The sequence below is a fragment of the Pan troglodytes genome, chromosome 15 (assembly GCF_028858775.2).
Source record: "Pan troglodytes isolate AG18354 chromosome 15, NHGRI_mPanTro3-v2.0_pri, whole genome shotgun sequence".
Taxonomy (NCBI): Eukaryota; Metazoa; Chordata; class Mammalia; order Primates; family Hominidae; genus Pan; species Pan troglodytes.
In genome coordinates, this window is record NC_072413.2 from 52,516,672 (window position 1) to 52,536,008 (window position 19,337).

At 36.0% G+C, this 19,337-nt stretch overlaps 1 protein-coding gene across 4 annotated transcripts in view; it reads left to right on the plus strand.

Annotated features, from left to right (window-relative positions):
• CGRRF1 (cell growth regulator with ring finger domain 1) overlaps window positions 1-17,265 on the plus strand; it is a 29,613-nt gene extending 12,348 nt beyond the window's left edge. For 2 of the 4 annotated variants that reach the window (XM_063792914.1, XM_063792915.1), the window contains 6 exons: window positions 403-542; window positions 5,738-5,837; window positions 7,995-8,172; window positions 8,670-8,817; window positions 15,503-15,610; window positions 15,844-17,265. In XM_063792914.1, coding sequence (XP_063648984.1) covers window positions 5,780-5,837; window positions 7,995-8,172; window positions 8,670-8,817; window positions 15,503-15,610; window positions 15,844-16,164 — 813 coding nt within the window. In that variant the 5' untranslated portion in view covers window positions 403-542; window positions 5,738-5,779 and the 3' untranslated portion in view covers window positions 16,165-17,265. The remainder of the gene's footprint in view (window positions 1-402; window positions 543-5,737; window positions 5,838-7,994; window positions 8,173-8,669; window positions 8,818-15,502; window positions 15,611-15,843) is intronic. The other 2 variants (XM_001160908.7, XM_063792913.1) reach the window with 1 other exon arrangement.
• Window positions 17,266-19,337: the final 2,072 nt, after the last annotated feature.

Genomic DNA, 19,337 nt, shown 5'->3' on the forward strand with positions numbered 1-19,337 from the left:
AGGATGCTTAAGTCCCTTATATAACATTACATAGTATTTGCATATAACCTACACACATCCTTCTGTACACTTTAAATTATCTCTAGATTACTTACACCTAATGTAAATGCTGTGTAAACAGTTGTTTTACTGTATTGGTTTTGAATTTGTAGTATTTTTTATTGTTATTTTTTATTCTTCCCCCTCGTCCCCAAATATTTTTGATGTGCAGTTGGTTCATACAGAGGGCCAACTGTTTTGCAGTTCTGTGGGATCTCTAAAATAACGTAAATTGAGAAATTTAACCTCTTTTTCTGACACTTAATGCTAAAAGGAATCGCTAATGAAGCACAACAGATTTTACACATAACATAAAGTTTCAACATTTGTTAAAATAATATTTTATTTTTTACCTTTTTTTAGGTTTGGTTGGGATGTTCCAGTAATTCTGAGAAATTCAGAAGAGACCCAGTTCAGCACAAGAGTTTTCAAAAAGCAAATGAGACAAGTCAAGAATCCTTTTGGCTTAGAGATCACTAATCCATCTTCAGCTTCAATTACAAGTTGGTGGCTGTTTTCCAAAGATTTTCTCTCATTGTTTGCCCTCTTTTTTTAGCCCTTTTATTTTCTTTCTGTATTTCTTTCCCTTCATTAGACTTTTAACAAACATTTGTTGGGCAACTATGTTGTTCCAGGTGCTGTACTGTATATGACAGATACAAAGATTAAGAAGTTACAAACTTTACTCCTGAAGAATTTATCACCTAGTAAACAGAGGTAGATGTGTATACAAAGGAGTAGAATGAAGTATTACAGGTGTTAATAGTGAAGTCTGTTAGGACACTATGCCATTTTTATTGGTCTGTAGTAAAGTGAGAAATGATGTATTATGTCTAAATACAGTTAACGTAAGGTTGCTAACCTTTTGAAGAACAATTGCCTTTTTATTTTTTTTGAGACAGATTCTTACTCTGTCATCCAGGCTGGAGTGCAATGGCACAATCTCGGCTCACTACAGCCTCCACCTCCCGGGTTCAAGCGATTCTCCTGCCTCAGCCTCCCAAGTCGCTGAGATTACAGGCATGCACCACCACACCTGGCTAATTTTTGTTTTTTTAGTAGAGACAGTGTTTCACCATGTTGACCAGGCTGGTCTCAAACTCCTGACCTCAGATGATCCACCCACCTCAGCCTCCCAAAGTGCTGGGATTACAGGTGTGAGCCACTGCGCCCGGCCAGAATGATTGTCATTTAATCTGAAACTATGGTATTTTGGTATAAATTATTTTGATATAACATGTTCTTTTGTAGATGGTAGGTAATAGATGGCAGTTGTTTGCTTTTGTACTTGCTTGGAAAAATAAGTTGTCTGCAGGACCATATAGGAACCATTAGAATTGTAAAGAAAGAGATGCTTAAATTTGTTAAGGTGAAGAGGCATATTCAGGAAAGCCTTCATAAAAAAGAATATGCTGAGTCTCTCTTACTTTTTTTCTTTATTCCTTCCTCCTTTTTTTTTTTTTTTTTTTTGAGTAGAATCTTGGAAGATAGGTGTTTACCTCGTGGATGAGAAATGGAGTGATACATTAAAGAAACAGTAGTTATGGCTAAAGCATAGGATGGGACAGGTAACAGAGGAGTCTAAGAAGACTCAGGTTCTTCCTATGGGTCCTCCATAGCCAGATCCTGTTACAAAAATGAGGAGTACAGAAAGAATAGCAAGTTTCCAAAGAAAGGCAATGAATTCAATTTTGAACTTTTGGACTTTGAAATTATTTCGTGACAGTTCAATAGAAATAAAGAGTAGGCAGTCCTAGATACAGTTCTGTAGCTTTTTTTCTGGGCCGAGACCCTGTCCCTTCTATATTTGCTTACATTTCTGGTTTCTTGAAAACAAATAAGCCAGATCTTTCTCTGCTTTTCATCCTAGTCTAGCTACTGCCGTATTTCTCTTCTTCCCCTCACAGCCAGCTTCTTAGAAGCTGTTTGCATTTTCCTTCTCTTAGCCTGCTTCATTTTTACTCCTCAGTGCAGTGCAGTCTGACTTTTCCCTGTATCCCCTTACTGAAATGGCTTTCTCTGAGGTCACTAATTACGACTTCTGCCCTGCACTTTTGACCCCCAGCAGTCATCAAATCCAGTGGGAGCCTTTCAGGGCTGAGTTAATGCTCTCTCTGTAGTATTTTACAGAGTTGACCTTCATTTGCAACGTCCTGCTCCCTTGCGTCTATGGACCATTCTTGTCTATTCATCTTTCCTGCCTCTAACTCTCAGAATCTAATAACTGGTCAGAAATCAGTTTACTTAGTTAAATAGATCATCAGGCTTAAGTAAATCTTGATTTGTAAGGAAAAATATAATTTTTTTTTTTTTTTTTTTCGAGACAGGCTCTTGCTCTTCCACCCAGGCTGGAATGCAGTAGTATGATCATACCTCACTGCAGCCCCAGTACCCTGGGCTCAAGTGGTCCTCCTGCCTCAGCCCCCTGAGTAGCTGGGACTACAGGTGTGCATGACCGTGCCTGGCTAAATAAAAAAAAAAAAATGTTTTTTGTGGAGATGGGGTCTTGCTGTGTTGCCCAGGCTGGTCTCAAACTTCTGGCCTCAAGCAGTCCTTCTGCCCCAGGCTCACAAAGTGCTGGGATTACAGGTGTGACCCACTGTTCTTGGCCCCAAAAAGTACAAAATTTCTTATTCATCCTCTTTAGCTGTAAATACTATTACCCTATGAATTGATGGAAACTAGGATCTCGGCCACTCCCCTCCCCGCTCCTTCCCTATAATAGGTAACAGTTCATTCTGATATTTTTTTACTTGAGAAAACCAAATTTTGAGATATGACACAGATAAAACTAATTTGTTTAAAAGATAGTAGGTTGTGCATGTCTGATTAAAGTGTACACCCAGCTACCAGCTACTCGGGAGGATGAGGTGGGAGGATTGCTTGAGTCCAGGAGGTCGAGGTTGCAGTAAGCCGTGATCACACCACTTCACTTCAGCCTGGGTGACAGAGTGAGACTCTGTCTCAAAAAATAAAATAAAAAATCAAGTGTACAGCATAGTGGTGGTTCAATAACCTCCCACCTCTGTGGCCATAGGCTAGAACCTGCTACAATGTCACATCTGGCTCTTGAGCAGGACCCGCAATGAAAAACCTACCAGCTGCAAGGCCTTCCTTCCTGCAGTACAGTTCCACAGGTCTGAAAATACACTGAAAAACTAAGAAGAGCTGATACATTGTGAGCAAAACACAGGGCACTTGTGAGGCAGAAAGTGTGAGGAAATCCATCAATCTGCTTTTCAGGCAGAAATAGTCACAAATAGAACCAGCCTTGCGAATGTTTGAGGCAAATGAAAAGATAGCCAGTAAGTAGCCCTCTTAGCTATGCCTGCACACTAGTTGCTAACCAACAGTAGTATTACTGAAGTCATGAAAAATTATTTAAATGTGTGGACGTACAGCATGAATACTGAAATATTTTAATTTTTAAAATACCGATGCATATCATTTATTATCTTTCTCCTATGGGGAAATAGAAGGATTTTGATAGGAGTTATACTCAACAGAGTAAAATTCATTTGTTTAAACTGTGGAAAAGTGGGTATCATTAAAGATGTCTACACAGAACATTAAAATAATATTGTAACAATATTTGTGACATTTTAAAAAGTTATTTCATTTGATGTGTAGATAGTTTAAAAATCTTTTTTTCACCACTGTACCCAAACTGCCTGACATATAGCAGAAGAGGGTGAATAATCTAGAGACCTGATTTAACTTGAAAATAAACCAGAGGCTGCATGTGGTGGCTCATGCTTGTAATCCCAGTACTCTGGGAGGCTGAGACGGGCGGATCCTTGAGTCCAAGAGTTCAAGACCAGACTGGCCAACATGGCGAAACCTCATCTCTACTAAAAATACAAAAATTAGCTGGTCGTGGTGGCACATGCCTGTTAGTGCCAGCTACTCAGGAGGCTTAGGCTGGAGGATTGCTTAAGTCTGGGAGGTTGAGGCTGCAGTGAGCTGAGATGATGCCACTGCACTCCAGCCTGGGCAACAGAGTGAGACCCTGTCTCAAAAAAACAAAAAAAAACACACATGCTTTTTATTTATATTTAAGTTTTTTTTTTGTTTTTTTTTTTTTGAGATGGAGTCTCGCTCTGTCGCCCAGGCTAGAGTGCAGTGGTGCAATCTTGGCTCACTGCAACGTCTGCCTCCCAGGTTCAAGCAATTCTCCTGCCTTAGCCTCCTGAGTAGCTAGGACTACAGGTGCATGCCACCATGCCCAGCTAATTTTTTGTATTTTTAGTAGAGACAGCGTTTCACCGTGTTATCCAGAATGGTCTCAATCTCTTGACCTCGTGATCTGCCCACCTCGGCCTCCCAAAGTGCTGGGATTACAAGTGTGAGCCACTGCGCCCTGGCCATATTTTAAAATTTATAATTAAAAAAAAAAACCAGAGAATCGATTTTAATCTGAGTCATTTAGTTCTGTTTACTAGGGGTGGGTTGCTGGGATTTTTTTGTTGTTGTTATTATGTAATGATATATTTGGATTTGCGTTTCCATGTCTCCAATATAGAGTCTTTAATGAAATTGAAAGTTAGATACTCAGTGTATATAAGTTGAGTTGAATTAATTTGATTCAGGAATTCTGCTGTCTTTTTGTAAATAGCTTCCTTGTATTTTAGCTTATTCACTCTGGTAAGAGCTAACATTAAAGCAAAAGGGTTAGGAAAAAAACACAATGTACATGGCATGTTTGGAGGCGTTTGTGAACCTCTATTCCCTACAACCTAAAACTTTCATCTCCCAATACTCTGGCTTTATTATCCTCATGAATGGTCTCCTTGTTTTATTACTGCTTCTCTCACAGGGATCCTTCCTCAAGAAGGTTTGTGGCTTTTCCGCCCCATCATTTCTCACTTTTTAGTGGCTTAGCGCATTTTCTACAGTCCTTATTTTTTTCACTTTTTTGCAAGGCTGTCTCTTAGACTCCGCTTTATTTGCCTGTTATAGATAGTCTGGGTAAGGACAGTTTGAGAGATGCCACACCCATGTGCTTCACTTATTTTGATTCTGAATTTTCTTACAGCTATGTCCCAATTCTGTTAATGCTATTGATCTAAAATGATGTCATGTGTGTACTGAGTTTTAGAAGGCAAAAAAATACATAAAAATTGAAACTCTTTGCAAAAAAAAAAAGTGGAAAAGGTAAAGGGAGAATAGTTTTGATGGGGGTACTGACACTGTCTTCAGATAGTGGAAATCATTACATTCTCCCCTCAGTTTATGTAATGGACAAGTTTGTAAAAGATTATAGAGATATACCTAATGCTAAATGACGAGTTAATGGGTGCAGCACACCAACATGGCACATGTATACATATGTAGCAAACCTGCACGTTGTGCACATGTACCCTAAAACTTAAAGTATAATAATAATATTAAAAAAAGAGATTATAGAGAGTATAATTTTATAGATTCTGTAGTTTTTTTAAATTAATTTCAGAGACATTTTAAAATCTGATTAATCTCCAATTGTCAAAGGTCTCTGACACTCTTCCCATTTTAGTTAAGTATACAAAGTCTATAAACGAGTCTCTTAAGTAGCTCTGAATCTTTGGGGCTCTGGCTTTTTTTTTCTTCTTACAAAGCAAATAAACAGGGTAGTTTTATATGTTCTGTAAGCTGTAAGTTGAGTTTTAAAAGGCTTATCCTTCCATTGTTCTTTTTTTTTTTTCTTTTTTTGAAACAGGGTCTCACTCTGTCATCCAGGTGGAAATATAGTGGTGTGATCATGGCTGACTGCAGCCGTGATCCTCCTACCTCAGCCTTCCAAGAAGTTAGGACCACGGGTGCGTGCCACCATGCCCAGCTAATTTTTGTGTGTTTTGTAGAGACATGGTTTTGCCATGTTGGCCCAGGCTGGTCTCAAACTCCTGGCTCAAGTGATCTGCACATCTTGGCCTCCCAAAGTGCTGGAATTACAGGCATGAAACACCACACCCAGCCTGTTCTTCTTTAATGTAAACAAACACATATATGGGTATCCATTCTTGTGAGATAAACAGTAGCATATATATTTAATTTTCTCTACCTTGCTTTTTTTTCATTTACTAATATATTCTGAAGATCATTTCATAATAGTGTGTGCAGATACTCTGATATACCTCAATTCTTTTTTTTTTTTTTTTTTTAAGAGACAGAGTCTCACTCTGTCACCCAGGTTGTAGTGCAGTGGCACGATCTCGGCTCACTGTAACCTCCGCCTTCCTATTCACTTTTAATAGCTTCTTAGTACTTTATTGTAGAGTACTATATTTATTCATTTAATCCGCATTGATGAACATTTGGGTTTATTCCAGCATTTTGCTATGATAACTAGTGCTATAATGAGTAGCCTTATACATATATCTTTTCACATTTTTGCTAGTAATACAATAATAAATAATCATTTTGTGTTTCTTGTTTTTTCTTTTTCAATGTTTTAAAATATGCATTTTCTATTTTTTCCTTTCGTATCTACCTCCAGCTTTTTTCTTCTGCCTCATGTTATGTGGTTCTACAGTGACAAAGGGAAAAATATGTGTGATTTTGTATGTGTGTGTATATGTATTTGTGTATGTATAAATAAAATGTTTTCCTTCAGCTATTTAATATCAAATGGAATTTTTCATTCTTGAGTTAATACCTGATGATTGGAATCATAAAAATTTGAAATCAAAGCCTGCTCCAATTAACCTATGCAAAGTTCCTACCAATTAAAATTTTTGCTTAAGTATGATTAGAAATGGCCATGTATCAATGCTACTCAGACTCTCAGACTGTGTGTACATACTACTAAATACTGAGAGTAAAATTGGAAAAATCAGTTTTTGGTATCCTGTGGAGCATCTGCTTGTATTTGTGTATCTTCTTCTAACATATACTCTTGATCACATTTTAAAAAATAGGTAATATATCAATCAGAATTATTAGCAAGCAACAGAAACAACTTCAATAAAAGGATATTGGGTAGCTTACAGAATTGCTGGCAGGTTTGGAGAGCCAAAATCAGATGCCAAGGCTGTTGAGCCAGGAACAATGACCAAAACCAGGCCCTTTTTATCTAGTCAGTGTATCAGTGCCAAGGAGTACTACATGTTACAGTTTGCGCTGCTACAGTTTGCACCCCCAGCAGTATGAAAGGCTGGATGTTGCTACCCTTGAATGTGATATTGCTACAAATACCACTAGGAGGGGGAAATCACATAGGTGACACAAAGTAAGTCCTATACAAGTGTTAAATAAAACTGTATAATATAATTTCACATCTACTTACAATTTGTATATCCATTTAATCAGGTCTACTCAAATTGTTATATCTTCTTAAGTTGAAAGTGAACAACTGAATTAAGATACCACTATTAAACTCTTTATGTTTTGGAATCCCCACTCTTTTCCTCAGGATATTTTGCATATTACATGGGACATTAAGTCTGTGACAAGCCTGTATGTTAATGTTGTCAATGTATATATTAATGTTAGTAAAGCTCAGTTTCTTTTTAATATTTTTCTTACAACAGCGATCATGTTGTGGACCCTATAGGTTGTACATATCCCCTTTAGAGGACAGCTGTATTCTGCTGCACTGTTTCTTGTCGTTAGGATCATATACACTATGAGAGTGGTGGTAGGTTATCAATAGTGAACTGTATTTTAGTTTTAAAAATCTAGATGGGAAATGTCTTAGAGTCACCAAAAAAGAAAATTAACAGTTTCTAAGCTTAAATAGATAAATAGTAAGAAATAGTTTTTTGATAGCTCTCAAAAGATATGTAGACATTGAGCTTTTATATCTCTTGTTACAGAGGCCAGTTCCTTCGTTTATAGGAGGCATACCCTTTAACAAGTTCTTTTAACTGCCATCATCCTGGCCAGCATCCAAAAGGAAGCTTTTGTTACTCACCCTGTATGATTGTATTAGAAGTTACATTAAATCACTTTCATTCTTTCTCCTTTGTTTTTTACAGCTGGCATAACCTTGACAACAGATTGCCTTGAAGATAGCCTCCTTACATGCTACTGGGGGTGCAGTGTTCAAAAATTATATGAAGCTCTGCAGAAGCATGTTTATTACTTCAGAATAAGCACTCCCCAAGCATTAGAAGATGCTCTGTATAGTGAATATCTCTATCAGGAACAGTATTTGTATCCTTTCGTCTGATATACCCATTAGTACTGAAAATTAGACTTCTTACGGATAAAGTGTTGCTAACTTATTGATCATTCTTGGTATGCTAGAAGCATGTTTATTGCTTCAGAATAAGCACTCCTCAAGCATTAGAAGATGCTCTGTGGAGTGAATATCTCTATCAGGAACAGTATTTGTATCCTTTCATCTGATATACCCATTAGCACTGAAAATTAGACTTCTTATGGATAAAGTGTTGCTAACTTATTGATCATTTTTGGTATACTAGAAGCATGTTTATTGCTTCAGAATAAGCACTCCTCAAGCATTAGAAGATGCTCTGTGGAGTGAATATCTCTATCAGGAACAGTATTTGTATCCTTTCATCTGATATACCCATTAGCACTGAAAATTAGACTTCTTATGGATAAAGTGTTGCTAACTTATTGATCATTTTTGGTGTATTTTTGTTCTTATGGTTATAGTGGCAGTTTACCTTTACATTTTCAAAAAGTATTAAAAAGGATAGCAAAGAAGAAATATATTGCCAGTTACCAAGAGATACTAAAATTGAAGACTTTGGTGCAGTACCCAGATCTCGCTATCCATTGGTAGCGCTATTGACCTTAGCTGATGAGGATGACCGGGAAATTTATGATATTGTAAGTAATTGAAAATTTTGAAAGCATTACCTTTAAGTGATTTGAATGGTGGTTCTTCATTATTTGATAAATAGAAAAAGTTTTATTTTAATTTCTGAGGATGTGCATTTGGCCTACAACAACTATATACCTATTTGGTTTTTATATGTGTAACAGTACCTTCAGATTATGACTCATTTCTTGCCTTATGGGTCACAGTAATATGACTTTATTTGGAAAATAAAAGATATATAATGGTTGAATTAAGTTAGTTTCATCATTAACACCTATTTGGTTGTATACATCTATTTAGTTTTTATATGTGTAACAGTACCTTCAGAGTATGACTCATTTTTTGCCTTATGGATCACAGTAATATGACTTTATTTGGGAAATAAAAGATATATAATGGTTGAATTAAGTTAATTTCATCATTCTGTATTCTGTCATATTTGCTGTATAGAAACAGTCTGTTGGGAAGCATGTTTATTCTGAACATGTTTAGCAGTGAATAAATAAGCACAATAATGATCTAAAGCGCTCAATTTTAAGATAGTATCCACTCTTTTTTTGCCTGCTTGCAGTCATCTTGTTTCCATCAAAGTCCCTGCTGCACCTATATCTTATATGTCTGGTCCCTGTATTTTCAGTAATTATAGTAATCTCCTTTCCTCATTATGTGCTGATTATTTTTTCAGTCTGGTAGTTGATTCCTATTAGGAAGTTAAAAGTATCTTAGAGATCTAAGAGGACTGAAACTTTGACAATCATCTGAGTATAATAGAAACTTAGACATGAAATAAACTTTTGATGAAATTGTATCATGGTAAAAATGTCCTTAAACACAATTGACTAGTTTTCTGAAGTATTTAATATAGATTATTCATTAATAAACATATGGTAACATTGTTTTGTGATATTCGTAATATGCAAAGTACGTTCACAAACATTAACTTATTTTTTTCTTCCAACAACCTGGTTTCTTAGGACAGGGCAAATATTCTCCTTTCACAGACTGAAACAGAGTCAAGAAAAATCCCAGTCATTCAGGCAGTAAGAGATGGAACAAGAGCTTGACTCTGAGCTTTTTGTGTGTGTTTGTTTTTGTTTTTTGAGTTTATTTTTTTTTAGCAGGAATATCTTCCTGCAACAAGTGTACATTGAGCTTTGGAAGGTACAGACTCTTTGGGAAATCTAGACCCTTCTTACTCATTTGCAGTTAAGCACCTAGGTTTTTGGTTTTTAATATTTTCAAACTGAAGTTCCATTGAGCTGAGGTCAGCTTATTTTTTCCAAGTCATGGGGAGCAGAGGGGAAGGAAATGGGGATATGTAGGTCACTAGAGACAGAGTTACAGATACATAAAATGAACAGGTCTAGAGATCTAATGTACAGCATAAAGACTATAGTTAATATGGTATTGCTTTTGGGATTTTTGGTGCTCTTGCCACATGCAAAAAAAGTGGAAGTAACTATGTAAGATGATGCGTATACTAATTTGCATTATAATAGTAACCATTTCACTAGGTATATATATATCAAAACATCCTGTTGTACACCTTAAATATATACAATAAAAATACAAAATACAAAAGTCATACCAGCAGTAGTGTATTTCCAGAACCTAGTACAGTGCCTAGGATATAATAGGGGTTCAATAAAGGTTTGATAAGTAAAAAAAAAAAAAAAAAGTCATACTAGACAATGTTAATGAGCCTCATAGAGCTTGACAGCGAAACACCTTAGCTGTACATCCCATGCACCTTAGCGTGCATGAGAGGCCTTCTGGCTTCCTCCCTCCTTTCTCTCAGTTTCAGTTAGAGATAAATAAAACCTGTTAAATTGGTGTCTCCTATTTCTAGCTTCTTTGTTCTTGACCCTGTGTACTTGGGCAAGGAAGCCCTTCTGCCCCCACTGTGTGCCCCATCTCCTGAGTTTCTTGGGTTCTGTTCTCCTTTTTCCTTTGGTTCAGCACAAAAGGATCAGATCGCAGTCATTTTCCCTCCCAGCTTCCCCATTGCATTCCTTTTCCCTTCACTGATAGTGCTCTCTAGGTGCTCAGGGTCTTTTTTTTTTTTTCTAACTTTCTTCCCCTGTCCAAACAGTGAGTGATTGTGTATCTGTGTGGTAAAATATATATATTTTATATATAAAGTTTACCATTTTAACCATTTTTGTGTGTGTGTTTTCAGTTCAGTGGCCTTTTAGGCCAGAGAAGAGTTTGCTCTCAGGTCCCTGATCACACTGGATGAAGACTGTGTGGCCCAGCTGTAGTTGTGGGAGGCTTGTTCCCATAGGGAAGCCTGAGTGTCTCCCAAGGGTTAACAGCCATCTTCTCTTGTGCTTTGTGTATGTCTCTGTGTCTGGGTCCTTTTGAATGTCTTTTATTCTCATCTGTGGGCTCCCTCCTTTTTTCCTGTTAATCCTTGCTTCTCTTGTCTTATTTCTCAGATTGGGGGTAATATTGGCACTCAAATATATTTATTAGTGTATTTTGTATTAATGTTCTCTGTTTATAATTTTAAAAGCAAATGGACCATTTCCTATTTCTTTTTCATATGTGTTTTTTCAATATTGTATGTGCGTGTCAGGGACTATATTTTTTAAAAAAATTTATTTATAAAATCATTTTTATTTTAACAGCAAAGAATTATATTTAGGTAGTACAGTTAGGAACCACTTTGTTGTTTTAGAATAAAAAAAGGAAAGCAGGAATTGTTACTACAGAATTTTGACTTTAAAATTTTTTCATTTTTAGTTAATTACATTGGCTTTTTTTCAGTATTATTCAAATAATACATTTGTGGCAGGAAAAAAAATTAGAAAGTGTAGATAAGCCAAAAGGAGAGAAGTATAATAATCTGTATTCTATCATCCAAAAATAATCACTGTGAATATTTGTCTGTATCTTTCCAAATCTTTATATATGTAATTTTAAAAAAGGATAAAATTATACATTTTATACTATTTTGTGACCTGCTTTCACTTAGTAGTATATTCAAACATTTTTTCCATATCAAATATTTACCCACAACTACATATATAACTAGTATGATAATAGCTTCAGAGACTTTTAATATTAAATCAAATGACAAAATTGTTTTTTTTTTTGTTTTTTTGTTTTTTGAGACAGAATCTCTCTCTGTCGCCCAGGCTGGTGTGCAGTGGCACGATCTCAGCTCACTGCAACCTCTGCTTCCTGGGTTCAAGCAGTTCTCCTGCCTCAGCCTCCTGAGTAGCTGGGTCTACAGGCACGCACCACCAAGCCCAGTTAATTTTTGTATTTTTAGTAGAGATGGGGTTTCACCATGTTGGCCAGGTTGATCTTGAACTCCTGACCTCGTGATCGACCCGCCTCGGCCTCCCAAAGTGCTGGGGTTACAGGTGTGAGCCACTGCTCCCAGAGGACAAAATTGTTAGTATGAAGTGATAACTACTATTTTCTACTAACCCCATCATTTTGATTTAGTATTAAAAGCCTCTGGTGCCATTACTAAATTAATAAATCTTTATAAACTTGTAAAGAATATTGTGTTTTTGCAACTAATGTAGGGTTTTAAAACTTTTTATTTGTACATAATTTCAAAAAGTTGCAAAAATAAAAAAGTAAAAAAGCACCCGTATACCCTGTACCTGGATCTCCTATTATTAACATTTCTGTCCTTTGCATTGTTGTTCTCCCATTTATGTATGTATGTGTGTATTGATTGATTGATTGAGATAGGATCTTGCTCTATCACCAGGCTGGAATATAGTGGCACAGTCATGGCTCACTGCAGCCTCAACTTCCTGAGCTCAAGTGATCCTCCTGCCTCAGCCTCCTGAGTAACCGGGCCAACAGGAATGTACCACTGTGCCCGGCTAAGTTAAGAAAAACTTTTTTCTAAAGACAGGATCTTACTGTGTTGCCCTGGCTGGTCTCAAACTCCTGAGCTCAAGCAGTACTCCCACTGTGATCTCCCAAAGGGCTGAGATTACAGGCGTGAGCCACCACACCCAGCCTACCCATATGTTTATACATACACATATATATGATCGTATATATATTTTAAATCAATGATTTGAGAATAAGTTGCATACGTGATGATTCTTTACCCCTAAATGCTTCAGTGTGTATTTCCTAAAAATAAGGATGCTTTCTTATATAACCACAGTATAGTCATCTGCTTTATAAATTTAACATTGATAGAGTATTTTATCCAATTCACAACCAATTTTCTTCTCCAGTTCAGGTTCTAGTCTAGAGCTAGATTTTGTATTTGTCGTGGATCTTTAGCTTCCTTTAGCCTGGAACATTTCCATACTCTGTCTTTTATGACATGAGCATTTTTGAAGGGTATAGTCACACACACACACACACACACACACACGCACACACACACACCCTTTTTGTAAATTAAAACATTCTCATTTTGTTTGTCTGATTTTTCTTATGATCAGATCAAAGTTTTACATCTGCAGCCAGTGAGCTGCCCAGGTGATGTGTCCTTTTCAGAGTGCCACCTCTAGAAGCATGCAATGTTCTTTTCTCTAATTGGTCATGTTAATTTTGATCTCTTAGTCAAGGTGTTATCTAATTTCTCCACTCTTCTGTTTTTTTCTCCCCCTTGGTCTGTGAGTAGGCACTGTAAGATCATGTAAATATCCTGCTTTTTATTTAAAAAAATTTTTTGTCCTAGATTTAACATCCATTGATGATTCTTGCCAGATTTCATCTTTACTGTGATGGTTGCAAAATTATTATTTTCCAACTGCAGCCCTCCCTTCAGTCGGTTCTTGGCATTCTACAACAAGCAAGAGACTTCCTGTCTCTCCCATTTGTTTGTTTGCTTATCTGTTGTCTCTATGGCCTCATGAATTTTTCCCCCAGTGTTTTATAATTCATGGCTGAATTTAATTATTTTGACGCTCATACTGCCATTTCCCTGCTTCCTGCCAAGACTGAGGGTTTGTAGTCAAACTGTGCCCACAGATTACTTGGATTAGTTCTCTCAAAAGTCAGAAAACCATATAAAGAAATATACTCATGTTGTTTTCTTCCTTATCCCTTCCACGCCATTCCCACACACCCCAGTCCTTAGAGATAGTTGTTGTTTTCCGATTTTTCCTCCCTGTTTTTTATTTTCTCTTTTTTCTTACGCAAAAGATAGCACATACTCTATGCTACATATGCTGTTTTGTACTTTGCTTTTTTTCATTTCAGAAAATCTCCTGGAAATCACTGCACACCAGTTTGCAGAGATTGTCTTCACTTTTTTTTTTTTAATAGCTGCATGGCACTGCACTGTGTGTATGCTGTGCATATTCCATAGTTATTCTGCCAGTCTCCTGTGCTTGGACATTCAGGTGGTTTCCAGTATTCTGCAGTAACAAATAATCTTATGCTGAATAATTCATATATACATATCTTAATATTGTTGGAATTGTATGGTTGAAGTGTAAATGCATGTTGTTTTGTTAGATATTGCCATTGGAATTGTACCTTTTTGGAAAAAAACATTTCCACCAACAATAGAGTGTATTTCCACAGAGTGTATTGACAAGCTTTTGGATTTTTGTTACTTTGATGAGTGAATAATGGTGCAGTATTAATTTTAATTAAACATCTTTTAATATGGTCAAGGCTCATGTTTATATCTTTTTATGAATTGTCCGTTCATGTCTTTTGCCCATTTTTCTATAGGATTTTGGCCATTTTTCTTCAGTTTTTAAAAGTTCTTCATAAATTAGGAATATTAACCTTTAATTTGTGACACACCTTGTGAATATTTATTCTAGTTTGTCATGTGTTTTGACTTTGTTTATGGTGCTTTTTATCATGTATATTTTTAATTCTTATATAGTCAAGTGTATTTCCTCTGGGTTTTGAGTTGTAGTTAATGTCTTTCCTTACACTGTGACTAAAATGGAATTTGTTGATTTTCTTCTAGTACTTGTACAGTTTTATTTTTTACATTTAGATCTCTTATGTGTCTGGAGTTGATTCTTATGTACGGTATGAGGAATGCATCTAATTATATATTTTTCCAATAGCTATCCAATTGTCCCAATACTGTTTATTAAAAAAACTCTTTGGTGATTTGACATCACACCTTTATTATATTTTTGTACATAATTAGGTCTGTTTCTGGACTGTTTATCCTGTTTCATCCATCTGTCTACTCATGTGCCAGTACCATACTGTTTTAATTTTAAAGGCTTTGTAGTCTGTTTTATTATCTGATGGGGCTAGTCGCCCTCATAACTCTCTCTTTTCAGTATTTTTCTAGCTGTTCTTTTGTGTTCATTTTTCTATATGAGAATTTTAGAGTCAATGCATGTAGCTCTCTAAGCAAAAGTGTTTTCTCTGGTCCCTTTACATCCAAGCTTCTTAAAAGACTGTTCAATACTGATTTTAATTCCTCTCCATTTCCTTTAGTCCTCTCAAAGATTCCTTTGTCCATTGTGATCACATTAAATTTGTAAATTTGAGTACAATTAAAATAACTCTGCCAAAAATATGTCAGTAACTGATTCCTCTGCAGTGATTATGATTTAATCAGATTGACGTAAATTTTCTAATTTATCAGCCTTTTATTTTTGAGAAGCATTTTTCTTTTTTTTTGGCAGAAGACAGTGTCTAGAAGCAGTTGAAAAGCATTTTTCACATATTTGTGAAATAATATAAAGATTTTAAGTACTGACCAGTGTTCAATTTTTATTTTAGATTTCCATGGTGTCAGTGATTCATATTCCTGATAGGACTTATAAACTATCCTGCAGAATATTGTATCAATATTTACTCTTGGCTCAAGGTCAATTTCATGATCTTAAGGTAAGTCGTACTCTATAGTCTTATCTCTGTCTCTTTTGTTTACAGAGTTTCAAAGATTGGCCATTTATGGAAAGATGATTATATTTTTCAGTTAATAATTATAGAAGATAACTAACTATTCTTTGCAATTGAATTTGCTAGCTCATAAATTTTAAGCCGCTTCTTATGACCCCCAGTTTTAAAGAGTAATTGTTATTTATAATAATCTTTAAATTTATTTCTTTGATTTTCAGCAACTTTTCATGTCTGCAAATAATAATTTCACTCCCTCCAACAATTCCTCTTCAGAAGAAAAAAACACAGACAGAAGTTTGTTGGAAAAGGTGGGACTCTCTGAAAGTGAAGTTGAGCCATCGGAAGAGAACAGCAAGGACTGTGTTGTTTGCCAGAATGGGACTGTGAACTGGGTACTCTTACCATGCAGACACACATGCCTGTGTGATGGCTGTGTGAAGTATTTTCAGCAGTGCCCAATGTGCAGGCAGTTTGTTCAGGAATCTTTTGCACTTTGCAGTCAAAAAGAGCAAGATAAAGACAAACCGAAGACTCTTTGAAGACATCGTAACACTGAAAAGTACACTTTCTACTAAAGATGCAGAAATTGATGATCTTGGAATTCATCATAACATGGAATCTACAGTACTGACCATCAATGAAAATTCTATTTTAACTTCATATTTGTATGGTACTTGGATGATAAAAATTAATTATTCCTTTCTGCTTAGTGAATGAATACTGGAATCCGTCTGTGTTGATACATAAAAATTCATTCAACTCTTGAAAAGAATCTAAGAGTTTGGCCTTTTATTAGCTAGATTTCCTCTCATGTTAATTAGAAAAATCATTCTGAAAGGCAATCCATTGAAAATTTGAGGAGGTTAAATTCTTAAGATCACTAAATGTTTTACCTTTGATGTAATCGGAGTGCAATTAAGAAAAAACTTAATTCTACTTAAAGTAATTTTGTGCTCCCTAGTTTATACAAAGGAGTTGGAATGAGCTTCTTTAGATCTTTTCCTGAAATAACAGCTTTTATAAATATCCATCTGTTTGGTTTCTAATGTCCCTTATTATAGTTACATAAATACAGGTCATAGTTCTAAATATAGGTTCTTAAATCATAAATACAAGATATAATTCTTGACTGTTCTCTGTGTATTATAAAATGATACTCATCTATAGGAGGCAGATATATAAAATTCAGATAGTAAGATTTTTTGGATAATTAAATTTATTAAATTGATAGTCAAGTGTGATTAGATTAGCAGAATGTGATCTCCAGGGAAGATCTGTGAGACCTTTAATGCCTTACCTTAGATTTCTGCCTGTACAGCAAATCCATCCAGAACTGAGGTGGGAGGTGGAGGTTATAGAGCTAGAAAAATCACTAAAAGAAACAAATAACTATTTTTTTCTAGTGTATTTTTATTCCAAATAAACCCTGTATTCTTCTGAATAGTAAATTACTTTATTCTTCCATTGTTCTGTCTTTGTAAGAATTGAGAAACTTGGTAGGCAGAAAGACCCCACCCTTTTCTCTTTCCAAGATAACTAAAAGAAAAAGGTAAATCAGAGCTTTCCATGTTTTCAGTGAGAATTATCATAACTCACCAAGAAAGCAGATCATGGCAAATAAACTGTGACCTTCAGGGAGATTTTTCAAGCCTCTTTTTGTCCTGTTTGTATTAAGAATAATGCCTTACCTTTGTATCTGCATTTTTATATAATTCCATTCCAACCAGGTATAGCACTCTGAAGAAGACATTATCTATTCTCCATTATATAAACCAAATCAAACTTTCATCTACATTCACTAGCTTTGTAATAAATACCTTCTAGGAGCCAGATACTTGTTGAGAGTCTGGGCTACAAAGAATCAGGCAAGACTCCTGATGTCAGGTATTTGAGCATAAAAAGAGCATTGATGGCTAATTAGAACCCCCCGACTTGCCACTCCCCCGCCCCGCCCTGAAGTTCCTAAGACTCTGTTCCAACCCTGCCACTGGAAACAGGGTAGTCCAAAGCTGCAGTCCCTGCTGCCCTTAAGCTGCAGTCCCTGCTGCCCTTAACTAGCAGTATAACAATCTTGAAAACTCTGTCATGTAAATTGGGGGAATATTCAGACTCCATCCTAGCTCTGCTGCCTCTCTATAGATCTCTTTGTACCTTAACTGTCCTAGACACTTAGTTGGTTTCTCATCAGAAGTAGACTCCACCAAGCCTGCATTCGTATTCCATGTTTCATAACTTCGTTTGTAGTAAAATATACATATATAAAACTTACCATTTTAACCATTTTTAAGTGTAAAATTAGTTGACATTAATTACATTCACATTGTTTTGCAACATTCACCAGTATCCATCTCCAGAATTTTTCATCATCCCAAACTGAAACCCCATGCCCATTAAACAATAACTACCCATTCTCCCTCCCGCCAGCCTCTGGCAACCACCATTCTATTTTCTGTCCCTATAAATTTGACTATTCTAGGTACTTCATGTAAGTGGAATCATACAATATCCTTTTGTGTCTGTCTAAACTTCCTATTTCTTAAACATTCTTCCATGTCAGCTTACATCAGAATTTCATTCCTTTTAAGGCTGAATAATATTCCACTGGATGTGAATGCCACATTTTGTTTGTCTATTTATCCATCGTTTTAATAACTTAAAGATAACTTGCCTTTAGTTCTTGTTGCAGCTGAAGTAATTGTAAATATGAAGAATTTGGTAGGTTGTCAAGTAAAAACAAGTACACTGATTCCTAGGGGCTTGTGTCAGAATTTGTCAGTAGATGTGAGTAGTGACATTTTGTGAGAACAACTATAAATTTATTTCAATGGATTATTAGATAAAATATTTGCTTTATATAGATGCTATTTTTCAGAAGTAGCAGCTTTTGGAACCAGGGCAACATCTAAGCAGACTTGACAGGTGAGTAGCCACCTCCTCTTTCAGTGACCCTTTCTTCCCAACTTAATGGAGCCCATTGCAAAGCCATATAGTTTAATTGCAAACCAGGCCTTCAATGCTTCTCAACAATTCTTTAGTTTAATGGACTCCCTACTGAACTCCCAAATAGTTATTTCAGACCTCTCCTACTTTTTTCAAGTTCTGTATCCCACCACTATTATATCACCCTCAGTAAAGAACCTTCAAGATGTAGTATGGTGTGGAGGTTATGATGGACCCCAAAGTCAGATAACTTGATTTTAATTCCAGCTCTGTCACTTAATGGCTAGTCGCCTTGGAGAAGTTACTTAACCTCACTCTGCCTCAGTTTCCTTATCTATAAAGTGATGATAATAGAACCTGCCCACAGGCAGTTGAGAGGATTACACCCATGAATATGTGTAAAGTGCTTACACTTGTGACCTCCATAGTAAGCCCCATGTAAGATTGGTTCTACTGTCATTTCTTTGCTTAGATGTTCAAAATCGGTAGACTTTTTTTTTCTCTTCCCAAAGAGAAGAGATGTATTATATCTCCTTTTGAGGCTAACACTTTACTTATTGTGTTGATTTCATCCCTGCTTGCCCCCGAACTCATTTGATTACTCATTCAATAACTAAACAAATAATTATTGAGTGTCAAAGATATTATACATCTTTGATCATTGGGGATACAGGAATGAATAAAGTAGGCAAAACTCCTTTCCTTCATGGAGCTTACATTCTAGTAGAGCGAGAAAGAGACCAATTAGTAAAAGAGGATCAGGTGGAAGTAA